This window comes from Anolis sagrei, chromosome 1 (genome assembly GCF_037176765.1).
Source record: "Anolis sagrei isolate rAnoSag1 chromosome 1, rAnoSag1.mat, whole genome shotgun sequence".
Taxonomy (NCBI): Eukaryota; Metazoa; Chordata; class Lepidosauria; order Squamata; family Dactyloidae; genus Anolis; species Anolis sagrei.
In genome coordinates this window covers 246,116,381-246,139,657 of record NC_090021.1, presented here as the reverse complement: position 1 = coordinate 246,139,657, position 23,277 = coordinate 246,116,381, and the positions used below count along the sequence as shown (strand labels likewise).

The 23,277-nt window shown below is 41.1% G+C and overlaps 1 protein-coding gene across 1 annotated transcript in view; it reads right to left on the bottom strand.

Annotated features, from left to right (window-relative positions):
• Nucleotides 1-23,277, bottom strand: part of SLC22A18 (solute carrier family 22 member 18) — a 78,067-nt gene that overhangs the window by 4,870 nt on the left and 49,920 nt on the right. The window contains exons 9-10 of the mRNA XM_060768390.2: nt 12,682-12,783; nt 2,785-2,905 (exon numbers count right to left, since the gene is read on the bottom strand). Of these exons, the coding sequence (XP_060624373.2) occupies nt 2,785-2,905; nt 12,682-12,783 (223 nt within the window). The remainder of the gene's footprint in view (nt 1-2,784; nt 2,906-12,681; nt 12,784-23,277) is intronic.

Genomic DNA, 23,277 nt, shown 5'->3' with positions numbered 1-23,277 from the left:
AGATTTGTAATAATAGCTCTATGGGTGGATCTGTAGAGATATTACTACAAATCATACCTCTATTCTTTGTGACAAAAACTGATGTTAAAGCACCTCAATAACCATGTGGTTTTGGAGTTGCTCACACTGCATTAATTGCTAGATAGATACCATTCCAATATGGATGGAGGAAGGTTGTTTTTTGTTGCTCCAGAGACTAGAACATGAAGTAATATATTCAAATTAAAAATAAAAGACATTTTCCAATTCTTATTGTAGGAAGTGTCTGGCAGTGTAATACACTGCCCTGGTAGGTGGTGGATTCTCCATTTTTGGAGATCTTTAAACAACAATTGGATGATCTTTCGCGAGTGCTTTAGTTGTGTATTTCTGTAGTCAACATTGTTGGACTAGATGGCTTCTACAGCCCCTTCCAACTCTTAGACTTTAAGATTTTAATAAAAGCAATCCAAACAGTTTAAACATTTGGAAAACAGAACACACAGTTCTTGATATAATTTCTTTGAAGCCCAACTCCTTCATCTCACTTACTTTTATAGCTAAAAGTATACTGTTTCCCCACTGATATACGCAAGCTCCTTGATTCAAGAGACCTACAAGCTCAGTTCAGGACAGCTATGTGCTTCAGTCTGCCCAAAACATCCCTTGTTAAATATAGCACACATTCCAGGCATGTCTCAGCTGGTCACCACCAGTCCTCATCTACTAGATACTCCTGCATTGCAGTGCTGGACTCTGTGTGAGTCCATTCATAGAGTTGTGAGTATATGCATACAGATTGTTCTCTCACCACAGCATTTTGACTCACTGGGCTGCTGGCTCAGTCTTCCTAGTGCACTTTATACTTGAGCTACACCTTTAATATTCTGTTGCACGTTTGCAGAAAGTGGCAACTCTTCTGAAGAGTCACCTAACAATCTATGCAAATCAGGCTGAGGCTGAAGCCACTAAACTGGCTTTCAGCTGTGACTGCGGCTGTCCTGTGGGTTCAGGAAGTAAACCAAGCAGGCTCCAGTTCCCTTACAAAAGCCTTTTTGAGAAGAATTCTGGACCAGTTCCAACTGCTCTCACTCCTCCCCTTCCTATCCTTCTCCATTTCTTAATTTCCAAACACAGGATTTCATACACTGAGAACGAAACTGTCCAAACTCTCACTTGTATCAGTATGGTAATCTCAAGATACATTTTAGCAAAAACCTTTAACATATGATTCATAAGATCAACATCCTTCGAAAAATCGCAGTGTGCACTTGATATTAGGCAAAATGTGGACAAATCATCATTATTAATTATCAATCATTCTTCTCAGAAGCTCAAGGTAGGATACATGATTCCTCAGTGATATTATCACAATTGCCCTGTGTAGTAGCCTAAGTTGACACACAGTGATTGGACCAACATTAACCACGAGCCTTATGGCTAAATAGGAATTTGAACATGGAATTCCCCAGTACTCATCTAATACTCTAATACAGGCTTTGCTTCCTTTGCCCCATTACTACCTCTGTTGCGGGTTTTTGATAGAATACAAAAACACGTGAAAGCTCTTTTCAAGAGGCAAAAAATGGGATGAATGTATATACTAAGAGAAGTAATCCCATCAGCTTCCTGAAAAAGCAACTACTGCTTTCCTCCAATTCGTATGAATGGACAATTCAAATGACTGCGCCCCTCCCCCAAAACTGCAGCCAAGGAAGTGGCTGAAGACCAGAGTTTTGTTTGTATGCTGGATGTAAATGAGAGTCAGGAAGGATTAAACATGTTTTGTTCTACACAAAGATAACTGTTTCAAAATGCTTCCTCAGATGCTCTCTCTCTCTCTTTTTTACATGAGGTTCGATTGGAAGTTTCCTGTTTTCTTTCCTTTTAAAGCTTGGTTTCTTCAAAAGAGTCTCAAATTTTGCAGTAGATACGAGATGGATGAGGAGGATGTAGCCCCTCCTAAGGGTGTTGGACTACAACTCTCAGATCCAATGTTGAGGGATAACTAAAGTTGCATTCCAGCAATACTTTGGCCTCATTTGTGATTTATGGTGACTTGGTGAGTGTGTCAGGGTCACTCAGGCATCAAACCTCCCATATGAAGAGGATCAGCAGAATTTGGAGGAAGTTGCTTTTGGGGACTCCCAGAACTCCGTAGTCAGCATCGCCATAGGCCATAAGTGACTATAGTTGTGCCTGCACTCTTTGTAGCAATGCATATAACCCTAATGTGGAATTGCTAGTGGTAGCACTTGTGCACGGATATTACTTAGTTGTGAACGTGGCAGGAGCCTCCAGGGGCTAACAAGGCCCTGTATTATCTAGCTCAAATGTCCAAGCAGAGAAAATTGCACAGTTTGTTCACAAGCATATTGATGTTTGGAATTGCTGCCAGGTTCGACCTCTTCCTTTACAAATGGCTTGTTAAGTTATATGGGTCAGTAGCTCCCTTGCAGGCATTCCTGCTACTCCAGCCCTACTAATCCTGACTAGTATTCACTGGCTTGGTAGATGTGCTGCTCCAGTATAGGTTGCCCTTTGTTCTAAAACAAATTACGTGAGATGCCCCAAGACTCTGGAACTTGGCATTCTTCCTGAAGATCTTTCCATTTGGGCTGGCAACAAAAAGAGCTGCCAAGCAGAACATGAAGTTAGCTCATCCTGTTGCCAACTCACAACTTTTTCAAAGGGAACCAGAATTGACTGGCACAGCCAACAGGTTTTTTTGCTGGGTGGGGGAGGGGGGGCAAGCAAGACAGCAAGGGTGCATAAGGGAACATGCAGTTCAAGGATAAATCTTACCTGTATCAGAAGCAGGAACAGACTTGGTCAGGATGATGTCAGTGATGACTCCAACGGTACTGAAGGAGAAAACCATAGGGGCCACAATGATGCAGTAATGGAACACATTAGTCATCAGGGCCTTGGAAACAGAAGAAAGTAGAGGATATCACAAATGGCAAGGACAGAGCTTGAGGAGGTTCCTTTTTGGAATCATAACTCCAAGAAATCCCTCCACAACAAAGGCCTGTTAAGAATCCTTATGGTATGAACCATGTATATATGAGACAGTTTCATTTATCCATGTCTGAGAAAATATGTCCCATCTAGGGATTTTTTTTGGTCCTCCAGAATGACTCTGTGATATTCATGGACTGAAGTCCTTTATTTCAAATAAGGTTCAGTATTATTCACACTTTCATGTATCCACATGAAGTCCAGGAACAGTTCACCAATGGATATGGGGGTTGTACTATATTCAGGAACATGTTCTTGGTAACATGCATATAACAAAATACTACAAGACTTCTTAGTTTTCACAACTGTGGCAAAAGGTAACAGGGGCAATGGCTACCGATAAAGAGGAACTGCCTTATTTCCCCTCAAATTAGATAGCTCACTTAGGCTGAAGAGGAGTACTGGGCTTCTCAGAGAGCTGCAGTTGGTTGCTCTGGAGATGGGGCCTTACTAAACAAGAGCCATCCATCAGGACTTGGAACAAATGTCTATTCACTGGGTTTGGTAGTCTAACTGGGGATTTATTCCGCTTGGGAAAGTTTCTTATTAGATTGCATTTCCAAGGACACTAGCATTTTGATTAGTGCCAGAGACACTGTTGAAGAAGATGTTCAGAAGGCCTGTGGACCCTGCTTCATTGTCTTTGTATGATTTAGGGAAACTTGACCTTTTTGTGGAGCTGGTGCATTTAACACAAAATAATTTCAATAGTCAGCAAAAAGGCCTCCAAATCACAATCTTACATAGCAGAAGCAAATGGAGGAATTCACTAAGTGAAAGTGCAGGGCACCCGCTGTATTTGACTCACAGCTTGTCATACCACTCATTTATGCCATGATATTCCATTTGAAATCCACTCCAGCCAGTCTTGTGAGAGCAGCTGATTGTTGGGGTAAAGATGGTGATAGCTTTAAGGTTGGACTTCTGCAATGCACTGTACATTGGTTCTTTGTTCTATATATTGTAACTATGTATTGTTAAAGGCTTTCATGGCAGGAATAACTGGGTGGTTGTAGATTTTTCAGGCTGTATGGCCATGTTCTAGAAGCATTCTCTCCTGACGTTTCATCTGCATCTATGGCAGGCATCCTCAGAGGTTGTGAGGAGTTCACAACCTCTGAGAATGCCTGCCATAAATGCAGGCGAAAGGCCAGGAGAGAATACTTCTAGAACATGGCCCTACAACCCGAAAAAACCTACAACAACCTATTGTAACTAAGTTTTAACCCACCTCAAGCCATAAGGAGGAGCTAGTAAGGCCTGTTACTATTACTACTATCATGAATAATAATTGGCACTTTCCATTGCAACCTTAGCTCTTTTGTGCTTTAAGAGCATCATCTGCATTTCATAGAATCATAGAATCAAAGAGTTGGAAGAGACCTCATGGGCCATCCAGTCCAACCCCCTGCCAAGAAGCAGGAATATTGCATTCAAATCACCCCTGACAGATGGCCATCCAGCCTCTGTTTAAAAGCTTCCAAAGAAGGAGCCTCCACCACACTCCGGGGCAGAGAGTTCCACTGCTGAACGGCTCTCACAGTCAGGAAGTTCTTCCTCATGTTCAGATGGAATCTCCTCTCTTGTAGTTTGAAGCCATTGTTCCGTGTCCTAGTCTCCAGGGAAGCAGAAAACAAGCTTGCTCCCTCCTCCCTGTGGCTTCCTCTCACATATTTATACATGGCTATCATATCCCCTCTCAGCCTTCTCTTCTTCAGGCTAAACATGCCCAGTTCCCTAAGCCGCTCCTCATAGGGCTTGTTCTCCAGACCTTTTATCATTTTAGTCGCTCTCCTCTGGACACATTCCAGCTTGTCAATATCTCTTTTGAATTGTGGTGCCCAGAACTGGACACAATATTCCAGATGTGGTCTAACCAAAGCAGAATAGAGGGGTAGCATTACTTCCTTAGATCTAGACACTATGCTCCTATTGATGCAGGCCAAAATCCCATTGGCTTTTTTTGCCGCCACATCACATTGTTGGCTCATGTTTAACTTGTTGTCCACGAGGACTCCGAGATCTTTTTCACACGTACTGCTCTCAAGCCAGGCATCCCCCATTCTGTATCTTTGCATTTTGTTTTTCCTGCCAAAGTGGAGTATCTTGCATTTGTCACTGTTGAACTTCATTTTGTTAGTTTTGGCCCATCTCTCTAATCTGTCAAGATCGTTTTGAATCCTGCTCCTGTCCTCTGGAGTATTGGCTATCCCTCCCAATTTGGTGTCATCTGCAAACTTGATGATCATGCCTTCTAACCCTTCATCTAAGTCATTAATAAAGATGTTGAACAGGATCGGGCCCAAGACGGAACCCTGCGGCACTCCACTCGTCACTTCTTTCCAGGATGAAGAGGAAGCATTGGTGAGCACCCTCTGGGTTCGTCCATTTAACCAATTACAGATCCACCTCATCGTAGTTTTGCCTAGCCCACATTGGACTAGTTTCCTTGCCAGAAGGTCATGGGGGACCTTGTCGAAGGCCTTACTGAAATCCAGGTACGCTACATCCACAGCATTTCCCGCATCTACCCAGCTTGTAACTCTATCGAAAAAAGAGATCAGATTAGTCTGGCATGACTTGTTTTTGATAAATCCATGTTGACTATTAGCAATGACCGCATTTGTTTCGAAGTGTTTGCAGACCACTTCCTTAACAATCTTTTCCAGAATCTTGCCTGGTATTGACGTGAGGCTGACCGGATGGTAGTTGTTTGGGTCATCCTTTTTTCCCTTCTTGAAGATTGGGACCACATTGGCCCTCCTCCAATCTGCTGGAACTTCTCCTGTTCTCCAAGAACTCTCAAAGATGGTTGCCAATGGTTCCAAAATGACTTCCGCTAGTTCCTTCAATACTCTTGGGTGTAGTTGATCTGGCCCTGGGGACTTGAACTCATTTAGAGCGGCCAGGTATTCCTGTACGACTTGTTTCCCAATTTGGAGTTGGATGTCCTCAAATCCCTCATCCACTCCGTCTTGCTGAGGTTGAAGATGACTTTCTTTTTGTGAGAAGACCGAGGCAAAGAAGGTATTTAGTAGTTCTGCCTTTTCCCTATCCCCTGTCAGCATTGCCCCATCTTCTCCTCGAAGAGGCCCTATCGCCTCCTTGTTTTTCCTTTTTCTACTGACATGAGAAAAGAATCCCTTTTTATTGTTTTTATTGTCCCTGGCAAGCCTGAGCTCATTTTGTGCTTTAGCCTTGCGGACCTTTTCTCTACAGGTGTTGGCTATTTGTTTGAATTCTTCTTTGGTGATTTCTCCCTTTTTCCAGTTCTTGTGCATGTCTCTTTTGTGTCTCAGCACAGTTAGAAGTTCTTTGGACATACATTCTGGCTTCTTTGCACTTGTCCTATTTTTTCTTTTTGTTGGCACGGTTTGCAACTGCGCCTTGAGTATTTCACTCTTGAGAAACTCCCATCCATCCGTAACTCCCTTGTCTTTTAGTATCTGTGTCCACGGAATACTGCTCAGTGTTTCCTTCATTTTTTTGGAAATCAGCTCTCCTAAAGTCCAAAATGCGGGTTTGACTTGTCTTAGTTTCGGCCTTTCTTTGTACCTCAAATTGCAGGAGCACATGGTCACTTGCCCCTAAGGATCCTACCACTTCAACCACATCGATCAGGTCCTCCACATTTGTTAGAGTAGCCAATCCCCTTGTTGCCTCTTCTACCTTCTGGACCATGAAATTGTCTGCAAGGCAAGCGAGGAATTTGTTGGACTTTGTACTCTTGGCCGAGTTTGTTTTCCAGCAAATATCGGGATAGTTGAAATCGCCCATGACTACTACATCTCTTCTCTGTGCCTGTTTGGTCAACTGTTGGCAGAAGATTTCATCAAGTTCTTCCTCCTGGCTTGGAGGTCTGTAGTAGACTCCTACAACAAGATCTTTTTGAGTCCCAGTTCCCTTGATTCTTATCCAGATGCTTTCAAGCTGGTTTCCCGGATTGCTGTCATGCATTTCTTCTGCAGCATAAGAGTTTTTGACATATAAGGCTACTCCACCTCCTCTCCCCTTTGTTCGGTTTCTGTGAAAGAGGTTATAGCCCTCGATGTCTACATTCCAGCGATAGGAGTCATCCCACCAGGTTTCAGTGATGCTTATGATATCATATTTGTGGTGTTGTGCTAAAAGTTGGAGTTCGTCATGTTTATTCCCCATGCTCTGTGCATTAGTGTAAAGACATGTGAGCCCCTGAGATCTTCCCCTGAGCTGTTTAATTGGGATTATTGTGCTTTCGGTACTTGGTCCTTTTTGTGTTTGTGCAGCCCTCCGTTTAGCCTTCTGGCGGTTCCCTGACATTGTGGGTAAAGTAGTGTTCGCAAGACTGTTGTCCCCCTCCCCCAGTGGGCCTAGTTTAAAGTGCGCCTAATGACGTTTGCGAGTCTGTGAGCAAAAAGGTGTTTTCCTACTTGTGTGAGATGCACCCCATCCCTTGCCAGTAGGCCATCCTCCTGGAAAAGCAGGCCATGGTCAAGGAAGCCAAAGCGTTCCTCCTGACACCATTTTCTAAGCCAGTCATTGACCTGTACTATTTTTCTGGCCCTTGTAGGACCGTGTTTTATGACTGGGAGGAGGGATGAAAAGACCACCTGTACATTACATTGCTTTAGCTTTGTTCCTAGAGCTCGAAAATCATTTGTGATCTTTTGAACAGTATGCCTAGCAGTATCATTGATTCCTACATGAATCAACATGAGGGGAGGACGGTGATGGGGCTTGAGGAGCCTGGTGAGCCTCTGAGTGATATGGTGTATTTTTGCCCCCCGGTAGGCAGCATATTTCTCGAGCCATCCCATCCGGTCTGGAAATGACGGCTTCCGTTCCTCTAAGGAGGGAGTCGCCTACTACCAAGACCTGTTTACTTTCAGGAATGGCAGGGCCCCTTTTGCGCATTGTAGTGTGTAGGTCCCCAGAAAAGTGATCCTGTTGGTGTGAATTGTGTAGGTGTAAAGTGTTGTCCTCCTCCTCGACCTCCTCCTCGACATTTTTTAAATTTCCATTAATGACATCATTACTTTCTCCTATACCCCACCCTTTGCTTTGTGATTGGTTTAGTTAATGTTTTGTTTTTAAAATGTATCCATAATTGCGCTACAATGGTAGGACTGTAGAACTTGCCACAATGTTATGAAGATATAACAGCAAAGAAATACACAAAAATCAAAAACCAGAAGAAGAGGTCAAAAAGGGGTTAAACAGATTACAAAAGTCATATCTCAAACTTAAGCACTGGAAGTGTCTAGGGCTTCTCTGCCAAAGATTTCTTTGGGAATCCTTGAAGGAGTAGTAACATCGCTACAAACACACCACACCCACTAATGAATTGTCCATGGAAGAAAGTGCTATGAGACATCTGCACATTAACTGGCTCGGGAAAAGGGGGTCCCTAACCCTTAACATATTTTTAAAATAGAAATTTAGGATAATTCTGTATAATAATAATAATAATAATAATAATAATAATAATAATATTTCTAATCCTCACCTCTCTCCCCGAAGGGACTCAGAGCAATTTCCAAATATAGCACAAAAACATGGCAAACATTTAATGCTGTAAAAATCAACTTTTAACTTTTGTATTATGAGTCCTTAAAAATTGCATTGTGATTTAAAACATTATACACCTTTGGTCCTGTGCTGAGAGAGAGGCAGAATATAAATTAAATAAATTGAATGGATGAATAAGTAAGTAAATAAATAACAGGTCTAATGGGAATTGCAGTCCAGCAACAACTGGAGAGCCACCTGTGCTGGTAACACAAATAAACATGACGGTTCATTTGCATTTTAATATTTCGTTCTACTTGGCACTCTCTGCATTTTGGATTCCAGGCAAAGAAAATTGCTTAGGCCAGCAACAGGAAAAGATAAAGCCTGAAGCTGTTTCTTGCTTGACAAACCTTACCTTCTCTCTTCTGCTCCACTAGGAAACATCTCATCTACTGGGAGGAGTGTCCCAAGATTAATTGTTCATGAGTTGTTTCACAGGATCTTATGGGTGGTGGATATGGATTGCAAGATTTATTTTGTCTAAATAATAGGAAAAACTATTTATTATTTTTACAGTAAGAGTTGTTCAACAATGAAACAGATTGCCTCAGAGGGAAGTGGATGGTCTGGAAACAGAGGGTGAATGGGTATCATTGAGGAGGGCTTTTAGTGTGTATTTCCGCACGATGGGGAATGGAGTCAATGGCCATCTAAGATTTTATGAATATAGGACATGATGCAACCTGGACTCTCCTCCCCCAACAAAATTTCATGAATGAGCCAGAGCAATCACAGGATTGCTTTTGTGGAAGCACCCTACGTGTCACATCTAGTTTGGTGCTTATGGGAACAATTTAACAATAGAGAAAGCTGTAATACACCATTCATGAGCTCATTAGTTACCCAAGAGGGCCCCAGAATATTTACCAACAATACATTAGAACAGATAATGACGGCCTAACTATGCCTGTCAAAACATACAAACAGCAGGAAATTATGCAGTGCAGAAGAACCCTGAGAACATTCAAAACCTGTCTGACTTGCTCACTTCTTAGAGAAATGATTGAACATTAATGAAATAGTGTTTTGACTATAAATGCAAATCCATGTGCTTGAGAACTGGGAATATTCATATTATTGTAACACTGAGGCTAAAAGACCCAATGCCACATATTGATTACTGTAACAAAAGCAGTGAAAACATGCTTATACACAAGGCTCAGAATTTGGCCATGTTTGGAGAAGTTACCCTTTTAGACTGCAACTCCAGAAACCCAAGTCATCACAGCAATGAGCCAAACTGCAAATTCTGAGGACCAGCATCCAAAAAAGTAGTGTTGCCAAGTTATGCATTTCTATTCATCTCCTTGACTGGGGTGACTGTCCCTCACTGGAAGGGACCGTGCTTTTCATGCAAGAGGCCCTAAGCTTAGACCTCAATGTTTCCAGTTGGAGTGGGAAAGACCTCTGCCTTAAAAATTCAATAGTGGGGTCAGTAGACAAAAGGTGCATTTACATTGTAGAATTAATGCAGTTTGAAACCACTTTAACTGTTATGGTTCAATGCTATGGGATCGTGGGAGTTGTAGTTTGGTGATCATCTCTCTTTGGCAGGAAAGGCTAAAGACCTCATAAAATTACAGTTCCCATAATCAAATAGCATTGAGCCATGGCAGCTGAATTGAGGTCAAACTGCATTAATTCTGCAGAGTAGATGCACCCAAAGATTCTACCTTGATATATAAGGCAGCTTCCTCTTTTCCCTGATCCCTAAACAAGTTTCAATTTGTCAGGAATCCATACATAATATATATGAACATGCACCCCCATACTTTCAAACATCTGAAGGAATAAATCATTAAATATCATTTCCCTTTTATGGAGGATGTGTAACAGGAATTATTGCTGTCCTCTAAACATCTAAAGAGTTTTCCTTGCTAAAGTTTTAGTCATGATATTACAACGTTTGTCTTTTCATTTTATAACGCTCAGAAGAGAAGCACAAGATTAGTGCTGCTCTGACCTGTAGATGTTACAGCTGAGTAAAGGTGCTGGTCATGAATCACAATAGTTTAAAATCAATAGTGGTGGGAAAATAAAAAGAAAAACAAACAAAATGGGGCCAGTGACAGATGGTTGTCCCTCCCAAATGATGGATTTTAGTGCTCTACTTCCAGATGTCCCTGCTCAGCCCCTCTAATGTGCAGCTCCATTCATCTAAATAAGAATAAAGTAAATAAATAAATTCAATCATTGTGTTGTCAAAGGCTTTCATGGCTGGAATCACTGGGCTTCTGAGAGTTTTCTGGGCTGTATGGTTATATTCCAGAAGCATTCTCTCCTGATGTTTTGTACACATCTATAGCAGGCATCCTCAGAGGTTATGGGTTCGTCAACCTTTGAGGATGCCTGCCACAGATGTGGGCAAAACGTCAGGAGGGAATGCTTTTGGAACATGGCCATACAGCCCGGAAAACTCACAGCAACCCAAATTAAATCATTCTTCTGAATAAGAAACAATGGACATCTCTGGACAGGGCAACTGTGTCAGGAGGTTGCAATATTTGTTGCAGTAGTTCTTGTATTATGGTGTAGTACTTGGCATTATTGGCTAGAGACTATACTGTATATATATATTTTTAAAGTACTTGCATAGGAGACTACCAACAAATGCTTGGTGCTATAGGCTATATTTCAGAGAAAGGAATTGGCAAAACACCTCTATTCTTTGCCTAAGAAAATCCTATGGAATTATGGAGTCATCATAAGTCAACGGGCATTATGAAGGCACACACATGTGCCTTGCTCTCCTGGTCCACAGTACTATCTATGCCAACTATGCCTGAGGTGGTAGATCTTAACTACAATTCCTTCCAACCTGATCCTTATAACAAAACAAAACAACACACACACATACAGGCTGAATGTGAAACCTCTGCATGCACTCTACCACTTAACTGTAGTTCTTTCCTGAAACACATTTCGCCCCTAAACAAAATTGGGTTGACTGAACCATCAAACCTGGAAGAAGCTTAGAAGCAATACTTCTGGACTACAGTTCCCATACTACCCTAATCAGTACAACTACCGACCATGCTAGCCAGGAATTTTGGAAGCAATCGTCTCAAAGTAAACTCTAGTGTTCTAGGTTACTTTAGGTTGAACTCTGGCTGACCGAGGTTGGAGATCTGGGACATCTTGCCTGTTCATGCTCTCTGTTTTATCTTCATTGCTGCTAAAGTGTTGCTGAATTTCTTTTATGCACAGCTGGCCTCTCTGTTAATTTCAGCTCCGCATAGCTTGGAGGCCACTGAGAGGAAGTGATTAGTACATAGTGGGGGAAATGTAACCTGAGATATTTCTTCAACATCTTTGTCATAAAATCAATGCAGAGCTCATAAAAATCTTTTTATTATTTCCCCACATCTATAAACCACACGCCGAGTTCAGATTGAGACGTTCATGTTGCTTGGGGCAAGTTGTGTCCAAAAAGCTTCCCCCTACAAACAGTTCCTGGATGGCTACCTCCCCAAAAGAAGAATGTTTTCTTGTTAGCTCCTTGAGCATAGTTTTTTCTTGGAAATGAGACAGCAGCTGCCTTTTTCCTATCCACAGCTGTCACAGGAATCCATTTCTGTGCCCTTCCCTTTAAAGCCTATGGAGGTGAGAGTTACAGAGCAAGCCTTCAATGTTTCCCTTCACAGACTAAGTGAACATTTCTGCAGACTTCACCAGCCTGTTTATTAATTTTTCATGTTTCTTTCCAGATTAAAGTATTTTTTTTCCAATTGCATTTTCCCCATGTAGTACTATTGCCAAAAGCAGGAAGAACAGCATAAAACCTGAGGACTTTGGGATGAGTCAAAAGGGATCCATTAATCACAAAAACATTGCGGGGAAAATGAGGAGGCTGTACTAGTACCATGTGATGAAAATCACAGACCTTTGGCTAAAACTTTGCCAATCTTTTTAATTATGAGAGCCAGTTCAGTAAAGTGGTTAGAGTCTTAGATTAGGAGCTTGGGTTCAAATCCATGCTTGGCCATGGAAACCCATTGGGTGACCTTTGGCAAGGCACTCTCAGCTTCAGAGGAAGGCAAGGGCAGCCCCTGCTCTGAACAAATTCTGCCAAGTACATGGTATTCTAGTGTTATATTATCAGCTGATAAACATGTAAATGTGCAGACTTACCATGCCAATGCCAACACCACAGAAGACTAAGACACTCAGCATGAGTAGGGTCCTCTCTGTATAGCGGCTAGTTAGCCTCCCAATGACTAGGCCCTGGACAACCTGGAAAAGGTGAGAGGGCAGGTACAAAGACAAAAAGTTTCCATATGCTTCAAGGTAAAACACAAAGACTTTCTGTGCAGTAATTTAACTCAGGTACTTGATAAATTTGTATCTGGGAACATTGCTAAGAACTTTTACCGACTATAATTTTGTTTGCTAGTGTGAAACTTATTGTATCCAAACAATTGCTCTTACATAGAGGTTGCCCAATTCTTGTCCACAGTGCAGCCAATCATTCCATAAATACACTCATAATCTTATCTTTTGGGTTAATGGGTGGGTATGTAATCAGCCTTTTCATCATGGATGTCATGGTACCATTTGGATAACAGAATGCACAACTATGGGATCCAACATACCCATGCTGCTGTGCACTACAATATGCTAAAACTATAAAGTATATATAATATGTCGAACACTGGGCTTTCTATGCACATTCTTTTTTTTGTAACACTGGACTGATTGTATAAAAAGTTGGCAAGCCTAGGGGAGCGTTCCACATAAAGGCAGGTGATGGAACTCACGAGTCTCCACCCCCACTCACAACCCCGGGCTTTCCCAAAGATTGATCCTGGATGACATCCAGTCATTCCCCAACCCCATATCACTCCCTCAAAACGTACTCAAGGGGCCTGCTGGCAGCACTCCCCTCAGGTAAGTTTGGGGGATGAAATGGGGGGGGGGGGCTGGAGAGGAGGTGGGGCCATCCCATTTCTCTGGGGCTTTTGGAGCTCAAAGAAGTGGGGTGGCTATGAGGATTGACTCCTGGGTCTGCAGAAGCAGTCCTAGCAGTCAGTCCCTACAGGACCCTCATATCTAAAGATCCAAACCTTAGCTTAAGGTCTGGGTCTTTAGAGGTGTTTAATTAATGTGGAGTAAACTGGGAAATATGGAGTAAACTGGGCTCCCTGGTGACTCAGCGGGTAAAACTGCTGAGCTGATGAACTTGCTGATCAAAAGGTTGGCAGTTTGATTCTGGGGAGCAGGATGAGCTCCCGCAGTTAGGCCCAACTTCTGACAACCTAGCAGTTCGATAACATGAAAATATGAGTATATCAATATCTGCAGGAAGGTACCAGCGCTCCATGCAGCCATGCTGGCTACATGACTTTGGAGGTATCTATGGACGATGCTGGCTCTTAGGCTTAGAAATGGAGATGAGCACCCCCCCCCCCCCAGAGTCAGACACGACTAGACTTAAACCTTTACCTTTAGGTACTAAAACTGGGAAAACCAGGTTTACACTGCATTAATTTGCTTTTACCCGAGGTGTCGTTTGGATGCCTCAGGAAAGAAGCAAGACAGGTCCCGCATTTTAGACCTGTCTGGAAACACCCTCAATCTCTTAAATTGATGCAGGTCATTGGGTTTAAAATAAATACACCTTTAAAGATCTCTGCGGACAATTCCAGACCTGAACTTCAGGTTTTGATTTAGTCACTTTCCAAAAAGTACTTTCCCTGGGCTAACTAGGCCTGTGTGTGGAAGAGAGAATTTTAATTTGCCAATTTTTAAAAGATTTTCAAGCAGTGGATTGTTCATTCTGTGGATACAAAATCCATGGACATGGAGAGCTGACTGTACATGCACACTCATTTTAATGTAACCAGAAAGCTAAGCATTAGATATATACAATAGTTGGCTAGATATTGCCATTGGAATATACTTACGTAAAACTTATAAATTGCTTGGCTTAACTAGATTTGCATCAATTAATTTGAGTTACTAATTTGTTGAACAAAGCAATTAATTCACATATTATGAATCCCTGCTGTATATGCTATATTTCTGATATTCTACTACTAATACGGAGCTATGAATACCAGACTGTAGACATTGCCCCTCTTAAAACAGTGTCTTGATTTTTAAAAATGATCCAGAGGAATTATCGATGCAAAAGGATCCTGTGGTGTCGTTGCTTTGGATTACACCAGAGCTGCACCTGGTTTGGTGGGAAGCATCATAAGTGCTAAAATCAAGCCACTGGCTGCTTTCAAAAAGTATAAAGCTATCATAATCATTAGCCTTCTTTAAATTGTTTATATAAAATAATTATGAAAAAGGCTATTTTTAAAAAGACTAGACAAAAATACTCCTTGGAAAGCAGATCATTTATGTACTAATACAATTAAGCTTATTCATAGAGCCATGGATTCAAGATTTAAACAACATAGTTTAAGGATTATTTCTTTCTAAAGATTTTTTTCTAAATAAAAGATAGCAATAGCAACAAGGAACAACCTCAGGATCCTCAGTAGGAGAAATAGTAATGCTTTAATTTGCTTCTTTTTAGCCTTCACGTGCACAAAGGCCGTCATGAGTCAAAATGACTTGAACAAGCCCTTTTTACTCAAAAGCTCAAAGGGAGTAGGGTGTTGGTGAACTTTTATACTGATTACAGGTTCTCTTCCTGAAAGTAGCTGGGAAATGATGGGAGACAGTCTGGTGAGAGTGCAATTGAGAGCCATGGAGTAACACCCAACCCTTGGCTTATGGCCATTTCAGCGTAATACTATGGCATTATATGGGATGATGCTGACTAATGGCAATCTAGAATCAGGCTGTACATGTTCCATTGAAACCTCAGACTCTGAAAACCATCATTAAAACAATGTTACAAGTAATTTGTGGTTCATTTCCATAGAGGGTGGATATGCCGCATCCTTTTTAATGTTATCAAGCACCTCCTAGCTGTCATAAGCATTTTGAAACTTTCTACGCCACCTTAAAGACCTGAGAAGCAGGCTAGCTACCACTGGAAAGAGTTGTTAGCTCACATGAGTCACCCTTGCTCAACCAACAGGTATAATATTAAGGAGTGGAGGCTGCTCTGGGCATTTTAAGGATTCAGGATCATTGACTCAGCGGTTGTACATTTCAGAGAGAGGATTACAAATTCATAGTTGCCGAGGCTCTTCTATGTGGAGCCATAGAAGGTGAAAAAGGATCTTTTGATGATGATGATGCTGGGGCTGTCTGTGACTAATTCTTAGCCATTTCCTGTGGTAAAAAGCCTTCCCTATGATATTAATATTCTGACAAAGTAGCATAAAATGCATTTCGTGCACAGGAGGGAAAAAAAAGATTGTGTAAAGAGGTAGTTTTAGACATGGGTTAGCTCAAATCTAATGGCTGATTACACTTCTTTTCATTTATCAAACAAAATGTGTCTAATTTCTTTTCTGAATGTTGAATGCTGCTACCTCCTCTCTTCCCCTTACTAGCAGATTTCTGATTCTCCAACTCTTTGGGCATTTAGTAGACACATTAAGAAAGGGTACTTGGTGGTGCAGTGGGTTAAACCACTGAACTGCTGAACTTCGAATCCGGGGAGTGGCATGAGCTCCTGCTGTCAGCCCCAGCCTCTGCCAACCTAGCAGTTTGAAAACATGCAAATGTGAGTAGATCAATAGGTACCACTCTGGTGGGAAGTTAATAGTGCTCCATGCAGTCATGCTGGCCACATGACCTTGGAGGTGTCTATGGACAATGGCTTCCAGCATACAAAAGCATTCTCTGTGCATTTCTCTGTGTTCCAGTATAATTAAAAAATTGAAAGGGCAAAGCAAATGTGTGATTATGCTACTAGTGTATCCAAATTAAGCCTGGCTAACAACCCAACTTTGACCCTAATCTTCACCCAAATGAAGATTAGTGATGTATATTGCATTTATTTATTTATTTACCTTTCTCACTCCGAAGGGGAATTAGGGCAGCCTTACAGATTGGCAACAATTCAATGCCATATAAAACAACAGTCAATTAAAATAAACAATGACATTAAAAACATGGAATTGAAAACATCTTAGCAGCAACACTTAAAAACCACACAACACTACATGAATTTTTAATACTCAGCTGAAACCAGTAAAGTCCTTTTTTGTTAAAAAAAAAAACACCCAAAACTCTGTGGCACCCTCACGACTAACACATTTATTATAGCACAAGATAAATTTGTCAATATCTAATATGTATTAGTTCTCATTTGTTTTTATTTCAATGGTGTAATTGACCTACCTCTGGGAACTGGAACTACTGAGGTTTGATATAATGTTTGCTAATGGAAACCACCCATTTTCTAAGCAAATTCATTGCTTTAACTTATACATGTACATACAAATTGTGGGAAGGGCATTTTCTACAGGGAGAGGATACATACAGTAATTTTTGTTGCTGTTGCTGATATCAGGCCCGTAGCCAGGATTTCGTTTCGGGGGGGGGGGGGGGCTGAATTTTTTTCAGGGGGGGTGTTTCGGGGGGGGGGGCTGAGTCTGAGTGAAAGAGGGTCTAGCCTAGCAAACCTTTTGTATCGTTACCCCAATACCCCCATGCATATGGGATATATTGAGTATGGTGATCAGATCATGATATGAATAAACATAACAGTTTAAATAATGCACCAGTAAGGCCTTTTTGCGAACCACCATGAGAATTTCGGGGGGGGGGGGCTGAAGCCCCCCGAGCCCCCCCCCCCCCCCCGGCTACATGCCTGGCTGATATTATCATCTTTCCCCAAAAATTGGGACTCCAAAATGTTAGGCACAAAGAGAAATGTATCTTCTGCTTGTTTGACTACCTACTTTACTTTCATACTACACCTTTACAGAACTCTGAGGTCACATTTCCATTGGTATGTCCTGTGGAAACAGGGAATTCATAGCTTGGCTGGGCATGAGAGCAGCAGTCCCCAAACTAAGGCTTGTGGTCACCCTAAGTTTGAAGGCACACAACATTATCAGTCCTAATTAACTTGAGTATCTCACCAGCCAAAAGCAGGCTCACACTTACCATTAAAATACTGATGAGTTTATATTGATTAAAATTGTTCTTCATTTTTAATATTGTGTTATTCTTTCATTTTCTTCGCACACTACACCTAAGATATGTGTAGTGTGCACAGGAATTCATTCATGTTTTTTCCAACTATAGTCTGGTCTCCCAACAGTCTGAGGGACCATGATCCAGCCCTTGGCTTAAGAAGTTTGAGGACTCTTGCAGACTCTGGCAGAGAATTCCAAACACTTCATAAAACTACAGACCACAGGATTCCAATGAAAATGGTGCCAAAGTGCTATAATTATATACAAAGTATGAACTAGATCTCAGCTAATTTATCTTCACTACAAGCATCTAGTTCACCTGACTCTTGATTTTTCATGCTTCCATATTGAAAGGCATTGTGGTCTCCTGCCAACATTACTTCAGACATCACACAGTAGGTTGCCTCAGCCTCCTGTCTCCTATATTGTGTTTGCCTTTGTAACATGGCCTCCTTTGAAGTAGTGAGAACAGAAGGCTCTATTTACCCTAACTGGAATCTGTTCTGTCATCAATACACAAAAGAGGAAGGAAATAGTTTGCAATGTGACATAACAAGAGCCACCCACAGCTATGTACACATGCTGCAGGTGAAACAACTTTGTCTTTGTCTTCTTTCAAAGACAGATAAGCTTCTGAACCGGCAGTGGAAATATTTAATTGGAAACTCCCAACAAATACATTCAAGAACTGTGCATTCAAACAGTGAAATCTCCCTTCCTTTTATGTGCCGTCAACAATGATTACTGTGCCATATATCAAGCTGATATTTTCAGATCTGAAAGTAGAAAAACACACAGTGGAGACAAACATTAATCTCATTTTGGGAAGGAAGCCAGCTTTGGGAGGCACCTTTAATATAGCTATTAATAGGTAATCTCCTGTCAGTTTTTCACACACACAACTCCATATCAAATAGTCATCAAATGTGGAGAGACATGAGACACCTGCTTGCGCTGACCAGACTTTTGAGAAATAACTGCTCAGCTTCATTTACTTCTAGAAATATTAACATGTAAATAGAATGAACTAAATCATGTTCTTAGTCCTAATTATTTTATTTATTTTATTTATTTAAAGCATTTATATTCCACCCTTCACACCCTGAAGGGGACTCAGGGCAGAGCACAACATATCAATGGCAAACATTCAGTGCCGAAACATACCAGACCAAACACATACAAAAGCATTAAAATAATTGATCTTGATGTTAAAATCCTCTGGTTAATTAGATAAGATCTACTGAATCAATAGGATTTACCAATATGTTGGTTCTCCATTCAGCAATTGATTCAATGGGTCTACTACTAACCAACAGGATGCTAGTCAATATGTGCATTATTATCCTACAACATCCAAAACAGCAAGCAGGAGAATTACTGGATGCTCGAAGACAAAAAACAGCATTATTATATCAAAAACAGTGGAACTATTCCAATATATTTCAACTTATATCATCTTGTTGGTTTTCAGTTGGCTCTCAAGGAAAATCCTTTGCAGCATGCAACCAATGAGTACTACAACCAAAGGAAATCATCACCAACTAAGGACAGTCACAAAAATGGTTAAAATGTGGTTTTTAAAAACCAATTTTCAATGTTGAAAATCTGGACTCTGTTTTAAAAATAAATCAAAGGATGCTGACATGCACACATGCAAGTGTATATACAGCAAAGTCTCTAGTGCCAGCAAGATCAAAATCTAGCCCTAGCAAGATCACAGAAAGAACAAACAAACCTAAAAACAGCTAGTCACCCCCAACTGTACTGTTGACTTTTGGGATATCAAAATCTAAGACTAGAAAACTGGACAAAACTAAATGAACTCATTAAAGATCATCACACTAATTGGCAGTAAATAATTTATAATGTTTTAAAACACTTGTATTTAAATAGAGTAATTTGTTGAGTGGTTTTTAAAACTATGCTGCTATGAAGAAACTGGGCAAGATCAAGAAGTGTAAAGATGTGTCACTGAATATTAAAGTTAGGATGGTCTATGCCATTATATTGTCTATTTCTAAGCATGGTTGTGAAAGCTGGACAGTTTAAAAGAGGCAATAGAAACCAAGATGATTAAACTGAAGTTATCAGACTTTGGTCATAGCTGGCTACTGGCTTTTACTTAAGATGGTGAATTGGCACCAAAGACAGAAAGATTTCTTACACAGGAACATTTCCCCTTCAATCCTTGAGAAGAGAAGACTTGTTTGAAAAAACCTCAATGCTTGGTAAAGTGGAGGGCAGTAGGAAAAGAAGAAAACCACATTCAAGATGGCTAGATTAAATTTTGAAAGCTTCTGTGACTGAGCCCTGTTGAAGATAGGGTCATATTGGAGGTCTCAAATTCATAACATTGTCACAAAGCAAAGTTGATCCGGTGGCCATTAATGACAAAAATTTAACAAGAACCTTTATAATTGTTTTGATTAATGTGTGAGCTACTTTGCAGCCCAATTGAACTCAGAGCTTTCTTATTCATTTGTGCCATTTCATGGAAGCAAGATAGTAGAAGGGGACACAGAAGTCAAGCCGCTGCTAAATGCAGGAAATCCGGAATTAGAGAATTTCCAACAGATGGATGGCTAAGTACTGTTTAAGTCTTTCAGCAAAGGAAGGAAATTCCCGTCCCTTTTAGGTACCTGTTCAATTACTGAATTGACTTTTCTTGCCAGGAATCATTCCTTTGATGTTCAATCAAAATCACCCTGTTGTAACTTAAGCCCACTACTGATGTCTTTGTTCTTTGTGGCCATAAATTCACTTGGGGGGGGGGGGGGGGTTGCTACTCATTTGTATCATATGACAACACAATAAAGTGAGTGTTTGTGTGCTTTCGTGACTAAATGAAAATACAGAAAAACAGGTTCTGCACATATTTACAGCTGGCCTAAAAGAAGTGTGATCAAAGGGCAAATTGTTTCCCTAGTCCACCTTGATATGGATTTTAATAATTTTCCTGTTGAGTTTGAATCTAACTCAACAGTGCTAATGTCTTGTTTTCAGAGACATGTTTCATTTCTGGAACAGATCAAGTAATAATAAAATTATCCCGACCATATGCTGAACAAATCTGTTTCACTTAAATTGTCAACACTGCATTCAAAACACCCAAGAAAGTGAGGGCAAGCTCTGGCCTTTCAGCATTTAACAGATGAAAACTTGACATATGCGGACAAGCAATATTTGAGTGTAGTTAGAATGGGAAAAGTTATTAATGTGGATGTGTTCTTGGAGGTAATTGATTATTTGGATCTGATGCAGTCTGGCTTCAGGCCAGGACATGGAACTGAAACAGCCTTGGTCACCTCAGTAGATGATCTATGCTGGGAAGTGGACAGGAGGAGTGTGTCCCTGTTGGTTCTCTTGCACCTCCCAGTAGCCTTCAATACCATAGGCCACAGCATCCTTTTGGGATGCCTTGTGGGAATGGGTCTTGGAGATACTGTTTTGCAGTGGCTTTGGTCTTTCCTGGAGGGCCGTTTCCAGGCGTTGTTGGGGGACACCTGCTCGGCCTCGCAGCCATTGTCCTGTGGGGTTCCACAAGGATCAGTACTGTCCCCCATGTTGTTTAACATCTACATAAAGTCATTGGGAGAGATCATCCAGAGTTGTGAAGTTCAATGTCATCTGTACACAGATGATGTGCAACTTTACCACTCTTTTCACCTGTAACTAAGGAGGCTGTTCAGGTCCAGAACCAGTGCTTGGCAGCTGTGGCAGTCTGGATGATGGTGAACAAATTGAAATTGAATCCAGACAAGACAGAAGTACTCCTGGTCAGTCGAAAGGCTAAACAGGGAGCTGGGGTATATCATGTGCTGGATGGGATTACACTACCTCTGAAGGCGCAGGTTCGCAGCTTGGGAGTGATCTTGGACCCATTGCTGAGCCTGGAACCCCAGGTTTCAGCAGTGTCCGGGGAGTTTTCACACAATAAAACTTGTGTGGCAGTTGCGTCTGTACCTTGGGAAGTCTGACTTGGACACAGAGGTCCAAACTCTTGTTACATTGAGAATAGATTACTGTGACACACTCTACATGGGGTTGCCTTTGAATACTGTTCAGAAGCTTCAAGTAGTCCAATGGGCGGCAGCCAGATTTCTCATCGGAGTGGGGTACAGTGAGCACACAACCCTCCACTGGCTGCCAGTCTGCTACTTTGCACAATCCAAAGTGCTGGCTTTAGCCTATAAAGCTCTAAATGGTTCTGGCCTACCTTACTTGTCCCAATGTATCTCTCTCTATGAACCATCATGAAGGTTAAGATCTTCTGAGGAGGCCTCTCAGTCCCACCTTCGTCGCAAGTGCAGTTGGTGAGGACAAGAGACAGGGACTTCTCAGTGGTGGCTCCTCAGCTCTGGAACTCTCTCCCCAGTGAGATTAGATCAGTACTCTCCCTCCTGGCCTTTAGAAAGAAAACAAAGGCATGGTTGTGGGACCAAGCCTTTGGCCAGTAAAATAATGCAGTGCAAAGAATAATTAGGAAACATATGCATTGACAATTGGAATGGCTATGGTGTACGATTTTTGGATCATGTGATTTTAATATTTATACTAGGATGATTTTAATGCTTTGTCTGAATGTTTAAATTTTGTTTATGCTCTATATTTAATGGTTTTAATGATTTTAAGTTTTAGTTATATTTAGTAATTAGTTATTATGATTTTTTTGTTTTGCTGTATATTGGCATTGAATTTTTGCCATTAGTATGTTGTTAACCACTTTGAGTCCCCCCAGGGTTGAAAAAGTAGTATATAAATACAATAAATAAATAAATAAATAGGATGGGGAAAAGGTATTAATGAGGATGAACAGGTAAGTATAAGGCTGCAGCATTTTGCTTTTGCTCAAGTCCACAGGAAAATGTAACGTTTATAGAGTAAAAAACTGCTTTCAGAATTTGGACTATGAGCTCAATTTATAGCAACTGAAATAAGCCAAGAACAATGAAGGGAAGTGAGAGAAGGGCAAGAAACTGGAGTCATTTTTAAAGTGTTGCTTCAGAAGATTAATTGGGACTGTCCCCAAATTGGGACACATGGATAATAGAGGATTGGTTCCTATTCTGAACAGGAACATTTTCCTTTCAATCATTTCTTCTCCAAATTTCCATCTTTCATTTTGTCTATGGTGCCATTTCACCATCTTAAGTAACAGCTATTAGCCAGCTATTGACTCAACATATCTTGTGTTAAATAATAATATGGCTGGTACAATAAACAGTTCATTCATTCATTCATTGAAGAATAATACACAGATTTGAATGGCCAGCTGAAGATTCAACTGATTAAGACACATAACTAAATTTCATGTTCAAAAAGTCAGAACTCTGCATAAGAGCGGTGACCCAGATAGTTTTTGCTAGCCAAGGAAAATGCCAATGTGGCGGACTCATTGAAATGCATGGAAGCTGTGTAACAGACATGGTGCTTGGTGGATTTGCTCCTCCAACTGGTAATTAAGTTTGATGTAAGATGAAAAAGCAGACTATACACACAGCTCCTCTCTTATCCCAAGAAACATCCAGTAACAGCTTGTTTCCTCCAGATGCTTTGCTGGAAGCAAAGACTTTGTGGCAAGAGAACAGAGACTTAGCTCATATTTAATTAAACCCCAGGGCCAAAATCTCAGCTTTCATTTCACCCAGTGGGGGATTTAGTTGCATACAGGTGC